A 22227-nucleotide genomic window follows, 5' to 3' on the forward strand; every position below is an offset into this window, starting at 1 on the left:
TCAAGATTATGGAAATTGCTGGAATTATATCTGACTGTAAACACCAATAAAGCAATCATCATCACTTTTCAAAAGGGGAAAGGTTAGAATTCACTTTTCAAATGCCTCCATGTTTCAAAATAACACACTGCATAATGATGGAAGTTTTCTAAATGAGGCATATTTTCAGTGGGACTGAGATCCTGTAGACTTCATTGGAAATTATTGGTGTTCATCACTTCTAAAAATAAAGTTAGTAGTAATATATCACACTAGCAGCTAATAAGCCTCAACCAAGATCAGGACCTCTTTGCGCTGGGCGCTGCACATACTCATAATAAGATGTCAGTCTTTGTTCCAAAGAGACTACAGTCTAAATAGACAAGACAGACATTCTTATACTGTCCTCGTTTTAAAGAGCAGGAATTGAGGCTGAGAAAGAGCAAGTGATGTGGCCAGGGTCACAAAGGGAATTGTGAAAAATCATGGAACTGAGCCCAGACCTCCTGGGTCCCAGTCCAGTGCCTGAACCACAAAACCATTCTTCCTCCCAGCAAGCCACTTTTATTTCAAGGTTCCTAAATAGGGAGTCAGGCGTCCAGTTTTTGGTATCCAAGTTAAAGATTATTGGTCCAATAGCCTACTAATGCACACCTGTGTTATTCTTGTATTTCCTTCTATCTAATCAAGTGAAAGAAGTGAAATAGAAAGTAACAGGGGAAAAGAAATGTTGGTGGAGATAAAAAAGAAGGTAGGAATTGTCCATTTAAAATGTATTTAAGATGAAGAACTCCTTCAGAGAGGCACTTCCACTGGGAGCAATTCTGAAAGGATAGAGTTTGGAAGCTGAAAGAGGGCAGCAGCTTCACCACCAGCTTTTCAGCTTCTGAATAATCTACGATAGGATAAGTGCACACTAAGCGTCTGAACATATGACTAAGCACATCCCAGGATCAGGCCCTTGGGTCCTGGGCAGAAATTACTGGTAAAATTGTTTTGTTCCATCCTTGTAGCCTGGGTAAAAGAGATAACGCAGGGTCTTTATTGTCAGTCATCTTTTTCCCTTTTCACCTCTGGCACATTATTACAGTAAGTGCATCCATTCTGGTGGATGTTAGACCTCCGGGGACAAACAGAAATATTTGAATCATGGCCCTGGGTTATGAGGGGTCCCTTTTTAGAAGCACTGCTGTGGTGTAATTCTGAACAGACACGGAGGTGAGGCATGGCCATAAGGTTGATTGGAGATCAGCCCATGACACGGCCATTTCCTGATTCCCTGTGTGACTCCTCCCTGGTAATCGAGAGGCTTTTCCCCTTTCAAGCCTTTATGATTCCATCACAGTTTTTGGACCAAATTCATCCCTAGTGAAACTCTGACATCCGTTTATCCTAATTTAACTCCACTGACTCAGTTTAACCCTTGCCTTTTAATACAATTAAGGCCCCATGAACACCCATTGTTTCATGTTCTCTGTGTATATAAAATCATCCTACTGTATTTTCCACTGCATGCATTCGATGAAGTGGGCTGTAGCCCACAAAAGCTTATACTCAAATAAATTTGTTAGTCTCCGAGGTGCCACAAGTACTCTTGTTCTTTTTATGAACTATGCAGTACATTAGACCTAAAATTCTGCAAACAGCACCACCCCACGTATGCAAAAGAACAACAAAGAAATCTATGGGAAACTTGGAACGATGCAGTAAAGCTTACTTTATTACAAAGATGCAGTAATCTTTAGTTTTACTGAATTGAATTTTTAAAATTAAAGACTCACAATGTAATAAATCCATCTTTATTAGCAGACACCTAGATGGCTTGGTTTGATTCAACAATAAGTTTCAGAAAAGGAAATGATTTTGTGTGTGAAATTATTTTTTCTAAAATTGGCGATATTCTGGGTTTGGGTGGCAGCCGGATGGAAGACTTGAAATGTAGGTGTCAGCTCTTCTGATGTGAAACTGAACTTCTAAACTGGGCTCAGTGAGACAGCTCTTTGCCCTTCCTTTCATTGTTGGCTTTGTGTCTTTTCTTGAGTTGGTAGTGGAGGAGGTTGTTTCTTGTTATTATTTGCATCTAACTCAGCAGTGACTGGAGGTCAAGGAAATTGATATAAAATCCCAAGAGCTTTCAAACAATTCAAGGTATGATCAAAAATGCCTCTGTGGGAAAGGAAAAGACCAGTATTAAAGTAGAAAGATGTGAAGCCCTTACTACAAAAAGGTGTCTTAGGTCTTCCAAATACAGAAGCATATTATATTGTAAAAGAGTATTCACAACTGGCTTCTCTTCTTGGAATACACTTAGATACATTTAGAAGCTCTAGAAATGCACCTTCTTGACTTCAATGCCACCAACCTGCACCAGTGGAAAAAGATGGCTAACCCAATAGCGAAGTATAGCAAGGATGTCTGGAGCACCAACACTGAGCAATGGTTTTCCAAAATTAACCCTTAATTCTTCAGTCTGGAACTATACTAAAAACAAACTGGGGGTTAGTTTCCTTTATTGGGAGGAATGGGGATGTGTCTGTGGAGGATCTATATCTGAAGGACCTGCTATCAGTGTTTCCAAATGGTTTTTAACTTGACAAGCAATCAACAGCTGAGATTTCATAGAGCATCAAGTTATCTGCATTCATGTTTAACTAGAGCACTTGAGCCATCTCCTTTCAGTATTATAGCTTGCATCTTCCTCTTGGCTAATCTCAAAGCCATCTTTAATTATTCTAGTCTACTCAGTTTATTATACAGCCCTCATTGCTGTATTATCTGAGCACCTGACCTATCTTGACTATCATATCCTACTTGTGCTTTTCAATCTCTCACCTACATGTGAGTGCATGTTAACTAAGTGCTTTGATGAGACACATTGGTCAGCTATATTAGAGTGTACAACAGTAATCTGCAAATGAGATTGCAGCAATTTAAAATTCTTTGCTGGAGTTTACTGCCAACTGCACAATGACGTGTGCTGGAAGAATGGGAAGCAAGGTAGTAATCTGACACATTACTTGAAATCAGGGTTGGAAGGGACCTCAGGAGGTCATCTAGTCCAACCTCCTGCTCAAAGCAGGACCAATCCCCAACTAAGTGTCCTCATAGAAGAACTTTTTATTCAAAGGTTATACAAATAGTCTAGAATCATGTGTCACTAGATGCAGCAAAACTATACCTACCTACCTGAGTTTTCTTCAATCCATGAGACTCCAAAGCTTTTAAAAAATGGATTACAATCGCCTTTGTTGAGAAATTGATCCTTATGAATAAGCTTTTATGGTTTTAAAAGATTGGTAAATTTATACAGCAGAAATGGCTTCATCTTATTTGTGAGCTGAGGGTGGAATTCACTCTTGTTGCAGAAGGCCAGCACCAATCCTATGCACCTCTCAAATCCCAAAATTTGGCTTAAGCCAGGGCCATAGACAGGCTTTCTGCCCAGAGATGCAATTCATCCAGGATGATTAAATTGAGGAATTCCATGAACTCTGAGAAGAATTTCTCTCCGATTTAAGAGACAACAGACAAGTACAAATGACAAGCACGTGAGACAGCTGAGGAAATGTTGTCGAGGTAGTAATCCAGGGACCGATGTTCATACAAAATAAGACCCCTTTAACCTGCTCTGGTGGGCTAAAGAATCCTTAAAGTGGGCTTACATGTAATCTTCTACGCACCTGAAAGCCCCTGTATGCTGCTAGAGTGGTGTAAATGGGCCTGAGCATAAATGGGAATCTAGGCCCCGTCCTTTGTTTCTGTCAAGTGTTTATTCATCCATACTTCACGTTGTATTTTTGTGCTGATGTTTCAATATCAAGAAAAGATTTTTTTTAAACTGTTGACTGACGTCTGAAGACACCAATGGCAAATGAAGCATGACAACCATGTGTCAAAAATCTGGGGTTCAAACTCTAGACCCTACCCATTTTATTTTGGAAGTAAGGCATGATGAGGTATGCTGATGTACATCAGAAGGTGCTCCTCTGTATTGATTTTTACCTATCATGGATTTCATCAATAATACAAAAAATAAAATAAATAATGTTAAGAGCAAGGCAACACTTTTTATTTTTATTTAAAAAGGCCTTGATGGCAGGAATATAGTGTAAAAATCATTGGAAAAACTAAAAGGCATCGATACATATTAGAATATACACTTTTTACATAAATTACATTTATTTATTTATTCTGTCTGTTGAGGTTCTGATTCAGTACTGAGGTCTAATAGTTAATAGGTCCTGGAATCTGGACATTTAGACCACCGTAGTCTAACATGTACATGGGCCATTGCTGAGAGAGAGAGAGAGAGAGAGAGAGAGAAGGAAAAATGCTGTTAAGACAAAATACTCTACAAAAACGTGCATTCATCAAGTTTCTGTCACGCTCCCACACAGGGCAAGTCTTCCATTTTCCAAGTCAGATTTTCTTTTTAAATAAAACACCAGAAAACCTACCCCAAATAACTTCTAAATGTATTAATATTTTTGCTTTTTTAAAAAAAATTTTGCTTGAAATAATAATTGCTAATAAATAACTGAGGCCAGTTCCTTAGCTAGAATAGATCCATGAATCTCCCTTGATGTCGGTTCTTATTTTTACATCTTTGATTTTCTACTTCAAGGACATTTTAGCTTCACCCCACTCCCAAAACATTCACCTTTTCATACATATAAAAAACAAAATCAAGAACCATCATACAACAATGGCCAAAGCACATGGAAAGCTGGAGCATGTTAATAGCGCTTCCCTGAGTTTGACAGGCTGGTTTATGAAATAATGCAGCTGGTTATGCGTTGGGGACTTTAGATCCTTCAGATGTGTGTCTGAAACCTGTGAAGTATCTTCACAGGATGAGAATCCTGCACTCCGTGACATAACCTTGCCACACAGTGCTCCTTGCGTAGTGCTGATGGGAGTAGAAGGGTGTGGGGCACATGCAAGGGAGAAAGATGACTACATAATAATGGCTGCAGTTTCCACGATATGCATCTGAGGAAGTGAGCTGTAGCTCACGAAAGCTTATGCTCTAATAAATTGGTTAGTCTCTAAGGTGCCACAAGTCCTCCTTTTCTTTTTGCAAATACAGACTAACACGGCTGCTACTCTGAAACATAATAACTTGACTCTCCCAGAGGCAGATCCTGGAAAGTGCATCAAGTCTATTGCAGTCGAAAGGGCTGAGGGTGCTCTGCACCTTACAGGATTGAGTCACCAATGTGACAATGCCAACAGAGAGCTCTAGGCGGTTGCAAGGAGGGTCAGGCGTTGGAATGGCTGCTCTCTGTGGCGTGTTCCCCACTCAGGGCAGGACACTAAGTCATTCCTGCCCTGGCCACCACTACCTTCCCCTCAGCAGCATTAGTGTATCACAGAGGAGGCTTCACTGATGGACGCTGGCAGAGGCCAGCCCATGGCAGCCCTGCAGAGCATGCTGGACTGGTGCAGGGGAGATGCCGAGTGGCCTCTCTGCTGATAAGCCAGCTCCTCCCAGAGGCAACAGAGGGACAGAGGCTCAAAAGCGAGCGTTCCCTTTCTTTACCAGACCTGGTGTCGCCATCTAAGTTAGGGGTTTATAGCATTTCTAGGGCTAGTGAAGGAAACAGATGAAGGGTGGTAGGGGAAGAACCCTGAGCTAGACAGAGATGCAGTAAGTTGGTTGACGTTTAGAAGGCTTTACCACAAGTGAGATCTGATTTGTTGAAGATGTGGACTCCATATTGGAAGAGGAGGAAGAGGAAGACGACGATGAGGAGGATATCAAGTTCCCTTCAGAGATCCTCTTCCGCTTTCGTTTGGGAACACTGTTGTCTTTTTCTGAAGGGGAGGATGGGAATGAAATGGGTTATCTGAACGGCTGATTCTCCAGCTTAGGAATGGAAGCAAACACCACACCCAGTCCCTTTCAAGGCCCTGGCCGTAGGGCATACTGGTTTCACACAAAAGTCATAACGCAAAATAAAAGTCTCTCCAGAGGCTTTTCCCTTGCTTCCACCAGCCAGGGAAAAGAGAACACACCCTTTCCCTCTGCCCACTGGGCCTAGCTTCCTCTTTCTTATATATCCTGCTCAGCCCTGTGATAGGCAGAGACCTGTAACCTTTTCCAGGCTGCTGCCTCACCTTGTCATGGTCAGACTTGAGTTCTAATGCCCTAAGAAGTATCCTGTGAATAGAGAAGTCATTTAGGTCACTGTGCCCCTCTGATCCATTGCCTTCCTGCTGAGAGATTGCCAACCTGGCAGCTAACGAGTGCCGGTCGCATTGGTGACTTAAGTGAAATGGAGCCGCGTCCAGTAGGACTTGGATTGCGAGCACAGACTCCTCTCAAGCACAGTACATGATTTCATCTTTGCAGAGTAAAAAACAGTACTAGGGCTCAGATTTTCAAAGCCATCTTGAGGGATTTATTCAGCAACAGCCATTAAAATTAATGTGAAGGGCATTCAAATCCCCTAGGCCACTGAAAATCTTAGTCTAAAACTACAGCCTCTGTTTCCCTTTCACAAACAGCCTCAGGAAAACTGCAGAAGCGAAGCCAACCCTGCGAGATTTCCTTCCTGGATAGACCCCAGACTTTGTCTCAGGCCCCAGCTGGATGACGAGATGGAGAGGATTAAGATGACAAACATCAACCTAACTAGCCTGCTCTATTTTCTTTTGAGCCCCGCAGTCTGGCCTCCTGTGTATTTTGTGCCGCAATCTGTATGTTTTGCTTTGCAGTTTGCTCCACTGGAAGGAGAGCTTTAGCACAGAGCTTACCTGTTTGTTTGGCCTCAGTGCATATTTCAGCAAACGGTCTGTGTGAGAAACAAGGTGGAGATTAGCAATTGTGAACGGTTAGGGCACAGATGTTCTTTATCCCTTGCATATCTAACCATCTCCTAGTGGGGTTTCCTCTGTCTTGCGTGTGTTTGGAGGCAGAGCAGACCTTTGAGATTGTACTAGAGCATGGGACGGTCTCCTCTGGCAGCCTGCCCATCTAGGGCAGAGCACACAGCAGACCGAGTCCTCTGTGTTATTAGCCTTAGGAAAAGAAAGAGCTTAGTACTCTACACATCCAACTTGAAACCACTCCAGAACCAGAGACAGTCAGAAAAGTCTGAGGTCTCAGAGTCCAAGGTGTGGCATGCCTCCCAAGCACCACAGAGACAAAGCAAAGTTCACTGCAAGAATGTTGGGTTTGAAGGGTTCAAGAAAAGAAATTAGCAGGTAAGAATATAGACACATATTAGAAACAGGCTCCAAAATTCCTCCAGGATACATATTTCATGTAGACCAGTGGTGCTCAACCTATGGTACGTTTAGCACAGATTGTACATCAAATGGTTGATCAGAATGAGAATCCACTCTAACGACTGAGTAAAATTGCAACATTGGCATACTGAGTTCTTTTGAGTTTTAGATATATGGTAGGGCTGCAAATCTGAGACAATATCAGCTGATTCTAAATGGACCAGCCCAACGCATTTTCAGTGCCTCAGACAATCTTTAGCTACGAGAACATGAACAAAATATAACCCTCATCTTCTTGCTGTGACCCAAGACTTCTTGATGCCAACTGGCAGGGGCACAGGGATCCCCTATGTTCACCCAAAGGGGACATATAACATCTCTAATGAAATCCTGGGTTACACTGGTCATCATAATCATTGAGAGATGTATGTATGGGAAATATGTAAGGAGTTATATACAGTAGATACTAAAAATTAGTTTGTCTAGGTTTGTGAGTTAAGGTAGGTCACCAAAGGGTGGTCCACATACTCCAGGCAAGCAGGGGGGGAAAAGAGACGTGTATCTCACTCTGGCTGGTCATATGCAAATTGAGTATTGTATGGTTCACAATGGGTGCCCATTTACTACCTGGGCAAAATGCTAATCAATAGGTAGAGGAGACTGGAGGCAAAAACAAAACCAGCAGGAGTTATCCTGTTCTGGAGTACGACAATGAACTTTTGAAACTATCTGGGGTGCAGCTGAACCCCAGGAATTCCTTCAGTCTGTCTGGATAACCCACCAGCGTGCTTGGTCTTCCGAAATGGGATCTCAGCCAGACTGGTTGAAAACACTGGGAAAAAGACTTGAGACAAGCTGTCTTCTAAAAGATAGTGGAATACCTTGATAGGTAAGCCAAGGCTCTAGAAAGCAGGTTATAATTTTGTTTTATACATAACCACATCTCCCATAGTCTCACTCTCTATCATTTGAATCTCTGTTCTTTAATCATCAACTTATTCTGGTTTTCACTTTCTGTAGAACTAAGCACAGTGTGTTAAGTAGAGGGTGATCCTGCGCTGACTCTTACAAGCTGGTGTGTGCTCTTCCTTTGGGAGTGGCGAATCAGAGTTCTGTGAGAGTTTAGAGGAACAGGGCTGAACACTCCAGAGGGATGCTCAGAGGACTCAGCGGTTGGCGTGTGCCTATTGCTAACCTGTACAGAGAGGGCAAGGCCTGTGTTGCCAGAAGCTGGTGGTTTCAGGGAGCTGATCCCAGGCAGGCACAGACACCACTTCCTCACACTAGGGGCAGGTGGTGGTGAGAGGCCTCACAACCCTGAATACCCCTCAGAAGCATCCTTCTAGCTCAGTGCAGAGAGGCCATATCACCGTAACAAAGCTTTTCGTTAACAAAGTGTTCTTTATACATTACAATAGTCTCATTGCTCAGGGGCAGCAACCCCAGGTTACTTTTCAGTTGAAAGTTCCTTAGCAAGGTGATCAACTGCCTAATGAAATCAGCAGCAGTACATTCATTGGGCCAGATCATCAGTTCGTGTTAATTGGCATCGCTCCCCTGACATTTAGCCAGTTGTTTGCTAGAGAGAAGAACACGCTGCCTTATCTTGTTTCCTAAGAATATGAATTGGACCCCAACCTTTCCTAGCCTGACAGGATTCCTCATATAGCTGAAAGACACCCCCCTCCCCGGCCCTGAGAATTCTTACAAATGTAAACCAGAAGATACTATGGACCAGATCCTCAGCCAGTGTAAACTGGTGCAGCTCCATTGCAACCCATGGAACTATGCCAATTTACACCAGATGGGGATTCTGGCCGTACATGTTTAGAAAAGACCCCGGAAGTAGAGGAGCTATTGAGACTTACTGGAGTTGGTTTATAATCACTATCCGAATGTGCTCTCGTGCTTTCAGGATCTTCTCCAGCCGGTGGATGTCATAGGTGTTGGGATTTCTAAAAGGGATATCATCTGGCAGACCAGTAACTTCAACAGCATCAGGACTATCCCTGATCAATTTGTATGGCACCAAGACTGGCCGGTTCAATCCCAAAGCCTCTCCTGCAACAGCACAATAGAGGCCAATGTGATAAGTGAACATTAAGTGGAGGCCTTTGAACCCTGAGGTAGTATTTCAACACCAAAATTATACATTTTCACTGTACTCAATGCAATTTTCCTAGACATTTCATATTTTGCTTAATAAACTGTTTTCAAAGTGTAAGTACCAAACCACTTACTGAAGAGAATGGATTTGCTATTCAAGGAAGGAAAAGATCCCCTAGTTGAATTTTAAAAGCTTTCCAATGTCTAGTATTGGCAGAATTCAATTTTTATTTTTTATAATTTGATGCATAATAAAAATGTTTGTTTTTAAGCATTTTAAGATTTGTATTGATTTACATGCTCACTTTGAAATTATGGTGGGTATCAGACAACAATTCTTTAATGACAGTAAATACTGAGATTCAAAAGGTTAAAGCTTTATAACCATTAAAACACAAATTATCAATATTACATGTCAAAATATACAAAATAAAGATCCTTCAATCAAACCTGAATAAGTTCTCAAGAAGCCTTTTTCTTACTTTGCCTATCTGTACATTTTTATTACTATTGATGGAAATATTTTTTCTTGTGTGTGTGATGAAATCAATGTTTATTGATAAAAATCAAATCTTTGCAAGCATAGCGATGGCTCAGCTCTTTCCCTAGAAGTCAGGAATTCACACAAGGAAAATACACCCCAGGGCCTTTTTCAGGGCTCATTGTCCAAGCCAATCAGTTGCTGGTTCAAGAGTCAGAGGCACATTACAATGGTAGTGCCTAGAGTTTTGGAAGTCAAGAAGATTGGCTTCACTATGGGATTTCAACATTACTAGGATATTGCTTTAAATGAGCTCTTGGATAAGTCATACTTCTGAATATCTGCACTCAAACTTCTTGCAAGGAGAGAAAAAACATTTCTCGGCTCTGTCAGATTAAGTTACAAACCCCCCTTTTAGAGTAGCAGCCATGTTAGTCTGTATTCGCAAAGAGAAAAGGAGTACTTGTGGAACCTTAGAGACTAACACATTTATTTGAGGATAAGCTTTGATGCATCCAGTGAAGTGAGCTGTAGCTCACGAAAGCTTATGCTCAAATAAATTGGTTAGTCTCTAAGGTGCCACAAGTCCTCCTTTTCTTTTTGTGAAACCCCCTTTTCTTTTCACTAGCCCAGCCCTAGTAAGGGATACTAATTCCTTACGAGATGATGAAATTGCTTCATGTCTGTCTGTCCTGTTTATTGTCAGTTTCCGTGGTCCCTGTTAAGCAATCTTGCTATTAGGCATAGTTGGGGGCTATTATGCAATACATGTAATCGAGCATTCACATACACATCCCATATCTGTATCTGTAGGTATCACCTAAATACTCACGGTCATAACATAACCTGATACACCAGGGAAGCCCACACCCTCAAAGAGTGTGGGTAAGGTGTTCTGCTCCTGATCAAGTTATGTGAAAAGTGACAGCCCACGGTTGCAATATATGCCACCTCATCAGCATTTACCGATAATCCCTCTGATATCTCCTCCATCTCCAGAGATACGAAGCAGTCAGAGAGGAGCGCTGGCTATGCTTTGACGATGCAAGCGCTGCAGGTTGAAGTTTTGTTTTCTTTTCATGGAGATCATCTTTACCAACCGTTCCAAGTCCCACCTGACATTCGCTGTTGGGTAAGGCCTGTTCAGGGAATGCACTGCTCATTTTCTAGCTCCTGTATTGAAGGGACTCAGTTACACCGGCTTAGACCCAAGATCCATCCAGTACCGTGTTTTGTCCTGGATGCGTCAGAGGAAGGTGTAACACACCAGAGTGGACAGCTATGGAATAACCTGGTAATCTGGGGCTACGCACCATTTTGTGGCTGGAACTGGGTAATACAAACCAAAACCGGACTTTGGACACTCTGGCCCTGATTCTGATCCCACATACAACAGTGGTACACCAGCATATTCCCACCGCCTCTTGTGGAGTTACTCCTGGATTGACACTTTATGCAGCTGAGAGGAGAGTCAAGCCCTCGGTCTCTTGGTCTAATTCATCCAATAAGCATACTACACAAATGGACGAGGAGCAACAACTATACAGCACAGGTCCTGGAAATTGGGATGTTACTGCACCCTCTGGCTTGAAGCAGCTTCCATTATATACGGGGTTTATTGTTTGGTTCAGTGGCTCCTAGCACCCCGACGATCGAAATAGTTCCAGCACCCCTGCTATACAGTGGAACAGTACTTCTTTAGCAAACAAGTGTTGGTTTTACGTCTGGAACTTATCCAGCAACAGCCAGACTGTGTGCATGAGAGAGAGAGAGGGAGGGGGGGAGGGAGCAGAATGGGGGATCACCCACAGCTATTGCAATGAGAGAAGAGTCCCCCTTGCATTCTCTTTTTCACAAGAGGCTGGAGCATTTGTAATAGGAACCTCTATGCTCCCTCTCCCTCCCATGACTCAGTAAGGATCACATTTTTTTTCTGTGCAGCTGTTGTTCAATAGCTGGCTCTTCCTGCTGGAAACCAACAAACTGACTCAGTAACATAATATTTTCCTCTGCAGGGAACATCTGCCACAGGTTCTTTATTCCTTGCCTGGATTAGAACAGCTTCTGAGCTTGATGTTGAGCAGTTTGCAAAGTGGCAGATGAAGCACTCTGCCTTCATACCATTGGCCAAGCTACAGTTCCCCATCCGGCCAACGACCTGTACAGCTTGGTCACTTGGGTGCGTAACCGTTCCAGTCAGGAACTCGACACCTAAAGCAGATGCGGTCATTAGCTCTGCTGGCTGAGACCATCTGTGGCTCCTGCAGATTGATAGCTACCCCGGAGCACGGCCCATTGCAACGTGGCTTTTCCAAGCTGCTTTATGCCCGCATCAGTTACAGCAATACTTGTTGTTTCATGCATAAGGAATAAATAGAATGCGATGAAAGTATTATTATAATTACTCCTAATAGCCTCAACATGTATTCAGTCCAGGATGTGGTTAACAGACAGAGGGGAAGCAATTATCAGAAGTGTCTAAGAGGTTTAGGATCACAAGCCCCACTGAAAGTCAAGTCACTTCTACATATTTACAGAAGATAAACAGTCTGAAAGCCAGGGAACGTGTTAACCCAGGCCATGGTTATTTCCAAGTACAACTCTAAGGCTCTGTACGGAAATACAGGACTCTTCTTCTGCCCTACACACAGGTGTTAACATCCTGCCTTCATAGTCAGGGTAATTACAGCTGAGTCATGCACACAGGTGGATCCAATCAGCATCAACTAGGATACAAAAGGGGATAAGGGGTGTCAAACTACAAACTCCATTTGGACTGTAAGGCTGCCCTGTGCCTTCTCTAACTTCAAGGGGTGGTGATGGGGCTAACAATGGAGGGTCGTTAAACCTTGATGATGTCCTATTCAAATGGAAGCACTCTTGGACAAAGAGCTGACTACCACCCAGGGCAAACCAGTTTTTCAAGTCTTGGCTCCAGAGGGGTGGTGATCAAGCAAGGGATCCCCTGAGAGGGGCATGAGGGGCAACGGCAGGTGACAAGAGAGTCACATGGGAAAGGAGACAGGAAGTTATAAAAGGAGCAGGTCTGCTAAGTCGAAGGCAGCAACTTTCTCTCACGGACCGGAATAGGAAAAGAAGCATGCGGTAGAGGAGCATAGTCCAGGATTTGCTGAATTGGAATTAATTTGCAAACTGGACACCACTACATTAGGCTTGAATAAAGACTGGGAGTGGATGTGTCATGACACAAAGTAAAACTATTTCCCCATGTTTATCCCCCCCGACCCCCGCACTGTTCCTCACATGTTCTTGTCACTGCTGGAAATGGCCCACCTTGATTATCACTACAAAAGGTTGTTGTTTTTTCTCTCCTGCTGGTACTATCTCACCTTACCTGATCACTCTGGTTACAGTGCGTATGGTAACACCCATTGTTTCATGTTCTCTGTGTATATAAAATCTCCCCCCTGTATTTTCCACTGCATGCATCCGATGAAGTGAGCTGTAGCTCACGAAAGCTGATGTTCAAATACATTTGTTAGTCTCTAAGGTGCCACAAGTCCTCCTTTTCTTTTTGTGGATACAGACTAACACGGCTGCTACTCTGAAACTAGTCCAGGAGAGGTGACTGACCAAATCCCAAAGAACACTGAAGAGTGGTGAGGAAACTCAGGCATGGAATTTCAGATCGGTATATCTTAGATCTGTATATCTCTTGTCACAGTGATTGTTTTTTCAGTAAGCCCTTTGCCAAGCCCGTGCCTGTTTGCTTCAACTATTGTGTGTCCCTGGAGGGGTAAACAATCAACCAGAATGCTCACAAGAGTGGAGATCTAAGAAAGGGTATGCCTAAGCTACAGGAGGCTCACAGAGGTGGGGGGGTCAGCACTTGTCCTGGGGGTCACAGCTAGGTCACAGGGTCCCTCATCCAGGAGGAGTACTTGTGGCACCTTAGAGACTAACCAATTTATTAGAGCATAAGCTTCTGATGAAGTGAGCTGTAGCTCACGAAAGCTTATGCTCTAATAAATTGGTTAGTCTCTAAGGTGCCACAAGTCCTCCTTTTCTTCATCCAGGAGGGATATCAGACAGAGTCTGTCCCTAAGGAGCATGCCAGAGAGGTAGGAACCAGAGTTTGTGTCTGAAGCTTATCCAGTGACCAAGGGCTGCTCAAAAACACATGGGCCCAAACACAGCAGCTTGGTAAGTGCCCACCAGGGGGAGCATGATCAGGGCTGTGACACGCGTCCTCCTGACATTTTAAATTAAACACTCCAACTACATGGGCTGTTTGACTGCTGTGAGACACATTGCTCTATCAAACTTGAAGGCCCTTTTGGCCCTCTCGTATGGATCTGAAGATTTCTTCTCTGAACAGCCGGATTGAATTTTTGTTTACATTGAACTTCAAAACCAAATTGGAAGGGAGGAGCCAAGGTATTCCCAATGTAAACCCAAAACACTGGATAATTCTGGCTTTCCTGATCTGTAGGGCTGGAAGAGCACCAAAAGGGGGAAGTGTGTTTCAGGCAATTAACCCTTGCTCTTTCTGCTGCTTGGCACTCGCACTTTCTTGGCATTGCTGCTATTTTTGTTTCTCTTTCAGGGGGGTGGAAGGGAGGCAGGGATAGTCTGCTCCAGAGCAGAAGGTGGAAACAGCATTTTTGTTGCTGGCAAACAGGCTACTGAACTGAGAGTTTTCAAGCTATCAGAGCAGACAGACAGAGTAGATCTATTTGCTTGATCACAGCACGGTAGTTGAGAAATCACCATAGTGCGATTCTGTAAATCTCTGCACTCTGATAGGCGAAAAAGTTGATCCCCCCACAATACAGCGTTCAGGGACTTGCATGGTGTTTGAGAAATAACTGTACAGTGGTTATGCAAATCAGACATCCAGAACCACAATGGGGGAACAACTATTCACAGCTATGTACCAGTAACTGTATTACATCCCTGCTCTGAGCTGCTCTGAGTCTCTAAGGTGCCACAAGTCCTCCTTTTCTTTCTGCTCTGAGACAATTACACTGCTGAATGTTGTAGGGGAAGCTGCAGGGTTTGGGGTTTTTTTTTTTTCCTACTGCACGTTTGCAAGGAATTGAGGTGGAAGTACATGGATAACGGGACACACAGACAGCCTGCAAACCGTATTTTCAAATACCACCTTCCTTCAGCTCCATGGCCTACTTCTTTGCCACTGTTCCAAGCATGTTTTCCCAAAACGTGCCTTGTGTCTGGAGTTTGGACACATCGTGATTGAGCCTTGCTGTGCAGCAAAGAGCAGGCAAAGGTGGGGTCCATGTCATGCTCCTAGGAGTTAGGAGGCAGGTACATTTGCTGAGCACACCACTGTTTATTCAAACTTGTCACATCTTAAAAATGCATCAGTGGCTGATGTAAGACTAAAGAAGTTCTATGGCCCGGAGAAGTTTCTCTCCCCCCTTAAAGACGGAGATGTAGACAAGAAGGTCACAGTCCCAGCTGTCAGTCACTGGTGAGACGAGGAATGTCTCTAGAGAGGAGCTGAAACATGGGGCAGTGAGAAGAAACCTGTGCCCCAGCAAGCTGCCATGTGCTCGGTCCATAAATAGAGCACTTCAGCCTCATTAATTTTAACCAGAGCTGCTCTCAGTAAGAAACTGCAAGGAGGCAACTCACCGTATTTTTCATTGAAAAGCTCTTTCACTTGCTCTCGGAGAATCACCTTTTCGCCAAGCCTGTTTGCATCGTCCTCGTCTGTAAAGAGAGCATACAGGGATCAAATAGCCCACTTAGTTCCCCCCGCCAGCATAATCAACAACAAAGAAAGGTACAGAGAACATGTAATTTAACTGCCACATCCAAAATGTAACAGATTTCAAACTGCACTGTTCCTTGCCTTACACCTTGTGTTATCTTTTATACCTGTGCAGTGGGTATAAAATGCTGTCAAATCTGTATTTGCCACACACTTACATGAACAATAGCATTTTACGTCCACTATGCAAGGCTGTAAATGACAACACAGTAAGCAAAGCAATGGAGATGCAGGCCCACAGAGTCCCAAGTACTCCCAGAAGTGATATAAAAGAGTGAGAGCACTTTGATAACCAGGCTTCTAAGTACAGGGTTGTTTTATAAATACGTCATACAATCACACTGGCCTTTCTAGCCTTTTTAAATTATCATCATGCCAAACTTCATTTTTCTTTATTCTTTCATTTTATTGACAGTCACTTATTTAGACTTTTTGCTGCTATTCAGCATCCTTAGGGAGGTTCAAAGAAACACAGTTGCATCCAGAACATGATCTCTGCAATGCTTTCCCAGCCCTGAGACTTACAGATCCTGGTGATAAATCAACAGTCTTTTCCATTCTTCTCTATAATTCAAACCGTGAATAGTTTCAAACACACTCTCTTCCCCCACCCCCACAAAATCAGAAGATAGTTCTTGCAGCTCTAAAACCCAGAACAACCACCGGGGCTGGGTATCTGTCAAGATTACATTGTCATTTACTTCAGCTGCATAATTGCTGGCTACCTAGTGGAAAGCACAGTCCAGTATTCCTAATAGAGAGTCATCCTCTTGAAATTAACTTCGCTGTCTGTCCACAGTTAAATTACTCCTGGAAGGCACTTGCTGACTTGACAAGTACAGAACTTGAGGGGAGGGCAGTTGGGGGTCACAAGGCTGGATGAATGTGGATCAGTGGAACATACATTTCCACACATACAAAGCCTGCTTGTGTATGAACCATCCTTTCTGATTCAGAGTAGGATACGGTGATCTGGGCATGTGATAGGTCCAAGTGGTCCAGGGAGCTGAAGTAGGAAGGGGGCTCATTTCAAAAACAATAAGAGACACTCTAACACAGAAGTGGCCACAGGGCCATCTTTATATCCCCTCTCCCCGAGTCCCGTTGTTCTGGTTGAGGTAAGATTTAATGCACATTTTAGCATCATTACTGGATTGTCAAATATGTTTTTGGTTATGGTACTTTACACTAGGCTGTGTTTGTCTAGAGTTGATAAGTTGGGACAGGGTCGTCCAGCGGTATCCAAAGAGAAACAGTACATTTGCAAATAGGACTAGAATACACTCTGGGCTGACCCCGAGGTATAGGAGCAGCCCAACGGCCTGCTGTTACAAAGAGTGGGCGGAGTTTGCTCAACCCTTCATTTCCCTGGACCACAGAAATGGGAAGCTCATTTAAAGTACTCCTCTCAGGCAGTCCTTTCTGGCTAATCCAGCTCAATGTGGGGCTGCAGGGAAGGGAACAATATCAGAGGACCCTGTTCCCTGTTATCTCCCACCATTAACAGCTTTTTTAAACAGACAGACTCTTCCTTATTAGCAATTAAGATTGGGAATTGGCCTTAAAATTTAAGCAAGGAGAGTCAGCTTCCAGTTAGAGTCTGAAAGATTTAATACTCTGGGTAGGAAATAAATACAGCATTGAAAGGAAAGCATATTGTGTACTGCACATGTACATTGGCAGGTTACATCCAGGACATATTCATCTGACGACACAGCCGTGGTGCACAGATATTGACAGTTTGTTTGATCACTACTGTTTGTTTAACTTCAGCAGCAATTTGCTCGCAGCCTCAATTCAGGAAAGCATTTCAGCACATGTTGAAGTGATTTGTTGAATCAGGGCCTGAGCTGCTTTAGCATCATCTTCAGAGCCCTGGGTTTTGTTCTTGTAGAACTATTGTCCAGTGTGCTTGGCTTTCTAACAGTTTGTTTGCCGACCACCTCAGAGTTGCTGTCTTCAATACTGCCAATACCAGACATTCAAAAATCCTGAGTTAGGCCCCCAAAAGGCAGGAGATTCATTTAACCACCATGAGATTTGATTTTATTTTATTTGGTTCTTTTTCTGTGTCTTGGGTTTCTGCACCTCTAGGATGCACTTCAGGTCACATTTCCAAGGTTCTCTCTAAAATCAGGAGGGTTAGAAATGTACTTTTTAAATGAAAGCTGAGATTCTCATGCCGCCAGGAGTTGGGGCTTTAAGCAAAACAGAAAGAAGTGTGAGATTCGCAAGAGAATCATAAGAGGTAGCAATACAGCATCCTCATTCCTGACTACCTCATGCACATAACCTAAAGCGTCAGGGCATAGCCTCATAAAAGCTTCTCTGAGCTGGTGAGATTGGAAGACAATAGCTCTGTATGCCACACACTGAACTCAGAAAGCAAGAGTTCATTTTAAAAGAAGCCTGACGCCAAGTAGCAGCTCGTATTTAGCGACCACAATGAAGACATCTGAAAGGAACATGCCAAAAATTGGCCACAAGGAACTGATTTCAAGAAAGAAAATAAGAATTTCTCTTTTGCTCTCCAAGTACAGTAGGCATGTGTTTTAGCCAGGGCTGTAGTGGGCTCATCAACTGTAACACCTGCACATCCCTTTCTACTCCCTCTGTGACTTTCCTGTTATTTATGCTGTTTCCTGGGCATACGGATGTATAGATGGTAGCAGACAAAGAAAGAAATATCAAAATCAAGTGGTTTTTTGTTGCTGTCTATCTTTACAGCATTTTGATTTCTCTGGGATTTAAAATGCTGAAGGTTTTGCCCTTTCACTAATACTCCAAGTGACTATCAAAGGAAAAAAATCTGAACTTGTTATCTATCCTGGGGCGGCTTTGGAATGGTGTGAGGCTCCTAAGTTGGTACCAGGTGACTCAAACTAGACTACCACAAGTTGGTGAAATTCAAAACTGAGCATGCACAACAGAGAAGCCAGAGAGGAAGTATAGAAGAATGCAGGGCTTTCACTAAACTGTGCTTTCTTCTTACAACACAGAGTCACCGGTACTGGGCTTGGAAGCAATCACTCTATTTCTCATTCAGGTCTGCAGATGGCTCTAACCAGACATTTTTCAGGGCACAATGTTCATTCTCTAGGTGTAACTGGGCAGGAGAGAACATGATTTGGCTTTTTACATATTTGATATTGTAATATAATTGACTCAAGAAAACCACTAGCAACACACTCTGATGTACTGATCCTGTACAGCAAAGCATTGTTATACAAACCTTCATGGCACAGCGCTGTCCTATCATTCTTAATGGACTTTTAAAAAATAAAGCAAATAAAGATGGTGGCCAAAATATTTCGTTCCTCGAGTGGGTGCCTAAGGTTAGGATTCCAAATCTGCAGGCAGGCACTGAAATAAAGAGGTTATCCAGCTTCATGATGCTTTGTTGATTTGGCCCATGTGCAGACACGGAGAGTCTAATTCCCCAGGGGAGAGTTTTAGTTTAGCTGACTGGATAGAGTAGCTCAGGGGAGGGTAATGTAATACGTGAGGGAGCCTTTCACCTCCACTTGACTTGAATTCAACCCAGGTCAGCAGTGAGTACCGCCGAATGGTTGTTTGCTGCCCTACATAAAGTGAGTTGATCAGTTCTGGTCCAGTTCCTGGTGTGCAAATGTCTACGTTATTTACAAATGAAACCTCCACAATGAGTATCCTGCTTGGTAGGCACAACAGAGGACTGAACCGGGGAGGGAGAATGAACTTCCTCTCACACGCCTACAGGTGGTCCCTTCTGGTCGGGGCGGAGGGAGAAGCTTGTCCTGCTGCTTTTTAATCTGTCTGTGGAGAAACAGGTCTTTCCGTGAAGTGGTGTTAATCTAGCACCTTATTCCTGCACTAAATGCACCCAAAAAAGGAAGGGAAAAAAGTCGAGAACACAAAGAATACCTATGTGAACTGAGTCAATTATCAACACAATACCACCAGGGTAAGTGGAATCTGCTGGCAAGCTTCATTAGGCCCAAATTAACAAACCAATGGTACTTAAAAGGCTCTACATATGTTTCCTGAGTGCAATTATAAATATGTAGGCGCATGTAATTAACATGTAGATGCATGGGGCCAGATTCCCACTCGGGAAAGAAATGTGGCTCCACTGATGCCCATTGAAAAATGCCTTACTGTGTCATACACAAAAATGATGCAAGTCCTTGTTTATGTTAGTAAATTATCACATACATTAAGTCAATGGAGCTATGCCGATTTATACCATCTGAGGATACGGCCCAGCATATACAATAATTTATTTAAGTAAATAAGATCTAGCATAATTTGTGTGAACTGCACAATAAGACTTCTCAATAATTAATCACTTGGACAGCATCAATGAGCTAAGCATAGATAAGCCAGGTCTGTTTGCCTAGAGCAGAACTGGCATTGATACCTAGAAACTACAGTAACTGGTGTTTGGAAATATATATCATAATTACAAAATATTGTTAAATGCATCTTGAATTCATTCAGCTCTTGGTGCCATGGGGGAAACAGAGTGAAAGGGAGGGGAAAAAACGCCTGCAACTTTGTGGTGTTTGGACAGTTTCGATCCCTTACTAAAAACACAAATACATTTCTTGTCTGCTACCATCTACAATGCATCAACTGAGCTACGTACCATTCAAAGCAGCGTAAGCTTTTTCCAGTGATGTTATCCGTCTAGGGGCTACAGCACAAGTTAAAAGGAGAGAGAGAGAGAGAGAGAGAGAGAGAGAGAGAGAGAGCAATGAGTGCTGTTTCTTATTAGTTCCATTGCACAATATTCAAAAACAGCACAAATCCCAGTACAGCATTGTAAATGACAATATGAACCTCCCCTGGTCTCTAATGTCATTGGTGGAAAGATCTCATCAGCAGTTAAATATTGCTATAAGAGCTTCATAAACAAACATAAAACAGGCCCCAGTTCAGCACAATATTTAAGCACGTGAATAGTCCCATTGCCTCCAACAGAACTACTCAACTGCATGAAGCGAAGCACATTCTTAAAGGCATTGTTGGAATTTGCGCTGTGTTGATTACAGGACTCCTTTCTCAACATGTTTCAGTTGTTTTGATACACTGCTGGTTGTGCTGAAGGAAGAAGCCCTCTAACCCAGGATGCAATTAACTTTAACATTAAACATATATTTCATTAGGCTGAATACACATGGAGTGAAATTCACCCCTGTGCGGAGGGCCACCCCAAGGGCTATGCTCCTCAACCTTAGCTTGTGGTCTTGGGTGAGAAATGGTGCCGAGAACTGCACAGGGCTGAATTACACACTGGGTGCACAGCACCCTTATTTGCTCGTTCTCTTTCCAAGCTTAGCCAGGATGGAAGGACTCATTTATATTCCAGGGAAGCCTACCACAGGCATTCAGGAGAGATATTGCAAACTACTCAATCACCTGCAAACATGCCACATAATCACCTCTGAAGTATATGCATCTGAGGAAGTGAGCTGTAGCTCACGAAAGCTTATGCTCTAATAAATTGGTTAGTCTCTAAGGTGCCACAAGTACTCCTTTTCTTTTTTCTGAAGTATATGTGACATCATGTGAAACACATACACAGAGGAAACAGAAATCTCCACATATGGGGAGCAGAATGTCCAAAGTCCTTACATGTAAATATGACTAAAAAGGAGAATAAATGTCATAGGGGGAAATTATATAGGCAAAGGATAAGGGTGAAAGGAAGATTCTGAGAACTGCCTCTCTTAGCCCGTGCTGTGAAGAGTATAATAGAGAGATTACAGTCCTGCATGAGCTTTGATTTCTTGCCAGACTCAGCTTCCAGGATGCAGCAGGGAGAAAAGAGCAGGATAAAGGGGGCAAACGTTGTACCTTGCTAGAGAAAAGGGACTCTGCAGTGCATTTATTAGGTGGCGGGGTGAGAGCGAGACCTGAAGCTGACTACTGAAATAGCAGTGGAGATTGCAGCGAGGAAAATTCTAAGGCTAAAGCAGATGAAAAGTAAACAGGATAATTGTGTTAGTTCTGTAGCAATGGGGAGGAAAACAGTGAAAAAGGGACCCCTAAGGAGATGCTGGCTCTAGTCACCATCTATGAAATGACAAGTGATATCAAAAAGGAATGAATTTCCTGGGGAAAACCAACAGCAACAGAGCTAGGACCAGAATTTGCATTACGGTCCAAACAAAAATGAAAAGGATCAGAATGATAAAGCTGACAGTTCCAAGGGGAGAGGAAAGTGAGGTGCCGTGGCAAACAAGCTAATGAGGAGGAAAGTCTGAGCAAGCTATGGTAATGATAGAGGCTGGAGGTGATGGTGACTGGAGATGGATAGAAAAGTACCCAGCGTAAATACGGTTACAGGGAAAGAGCAGCATTCTGGGCACTGAAGAATTGTGGGGGGCAGGAGGAGAGACACACAGAGATTCACTAAATGGAGACACAAATAGTCTGTTAGGTTATACATAAAAGCAAACATTTCAAACTAAAGCTTAAGAGAACGTGCACTGAAATAAATGAGATAAAACAGAACAAAAATATTTTTATGTTCCTTATACTGAATGCATAAGTCTATAATCTCGTGCCCAGGCATCTGCAGTAGAGACTCTTATTTAGCTCAGTGGAGTCAAATCAAACAGAAAAAGAACGGTGACTCACCTTCTCATAACGGTTGTTCTTCGAGATGTGTTGCTCATGTCCATTC

At 43.0% G+C, this 22227-nt stretch overlaps 1 protein-coding gene across 4 annotated transcripts in view; it reads right to left on the reverse strand.

The window, feature by feature from the left end:
* Positions 1–4051: 4051 nt before the first annotated feature.
* The window catches only part of GTF2IRD1 (GTF2I repeat domain containing 1), a 174402-nt gene continuing 156226 nt past the window's right edge, over positions 4052–22227 (reverse strand). For 3 of the 4 annotated variants that reach the window (XM_084651275.1, XM_084651272.1, XM_084651273.1), the window contains 6 exons: positions 20185–20232; positions 15419–15496; positions 9081–9273; positions 6739–6776; positions 5660–5796; positions 4052–4272 (listed from right to left, as the gene is read on the reverse strand). In XM_084651275.1, the coding sequence (XP_084507401.1) occupies positions 4204–4272; positions 5660–5796; positions 6739–6776; positions 9081–9273; positions 15419–15496; positions 20185–20232 (563 nt within the window). In that variant the 3' untranslated portion in view covers positions 4052–4203. The remainder of the gene's footprint in view (positions 4273–5659; positions 5797–6738; positions 6777–9080; positions 9274–15418; positions 15497–20184; positions 20233–22227) is intronic. The other variant, XM_084651274.1, reaches the window with a different exon arrangement.

The sequence above is a fragment of the Lepidochelys olivacea genome (assembly GCF_965140295.1).
Source record: "Lepidochelys olivacea isolate rLepOli2 genome assembly, chromosome: 17".
Taxonomy (NCBI): Eukaryota; Metazoa; Chordata; order Testudines; family Cheloniidae; genus Lepidochelys; species Lepidochelys olivacea.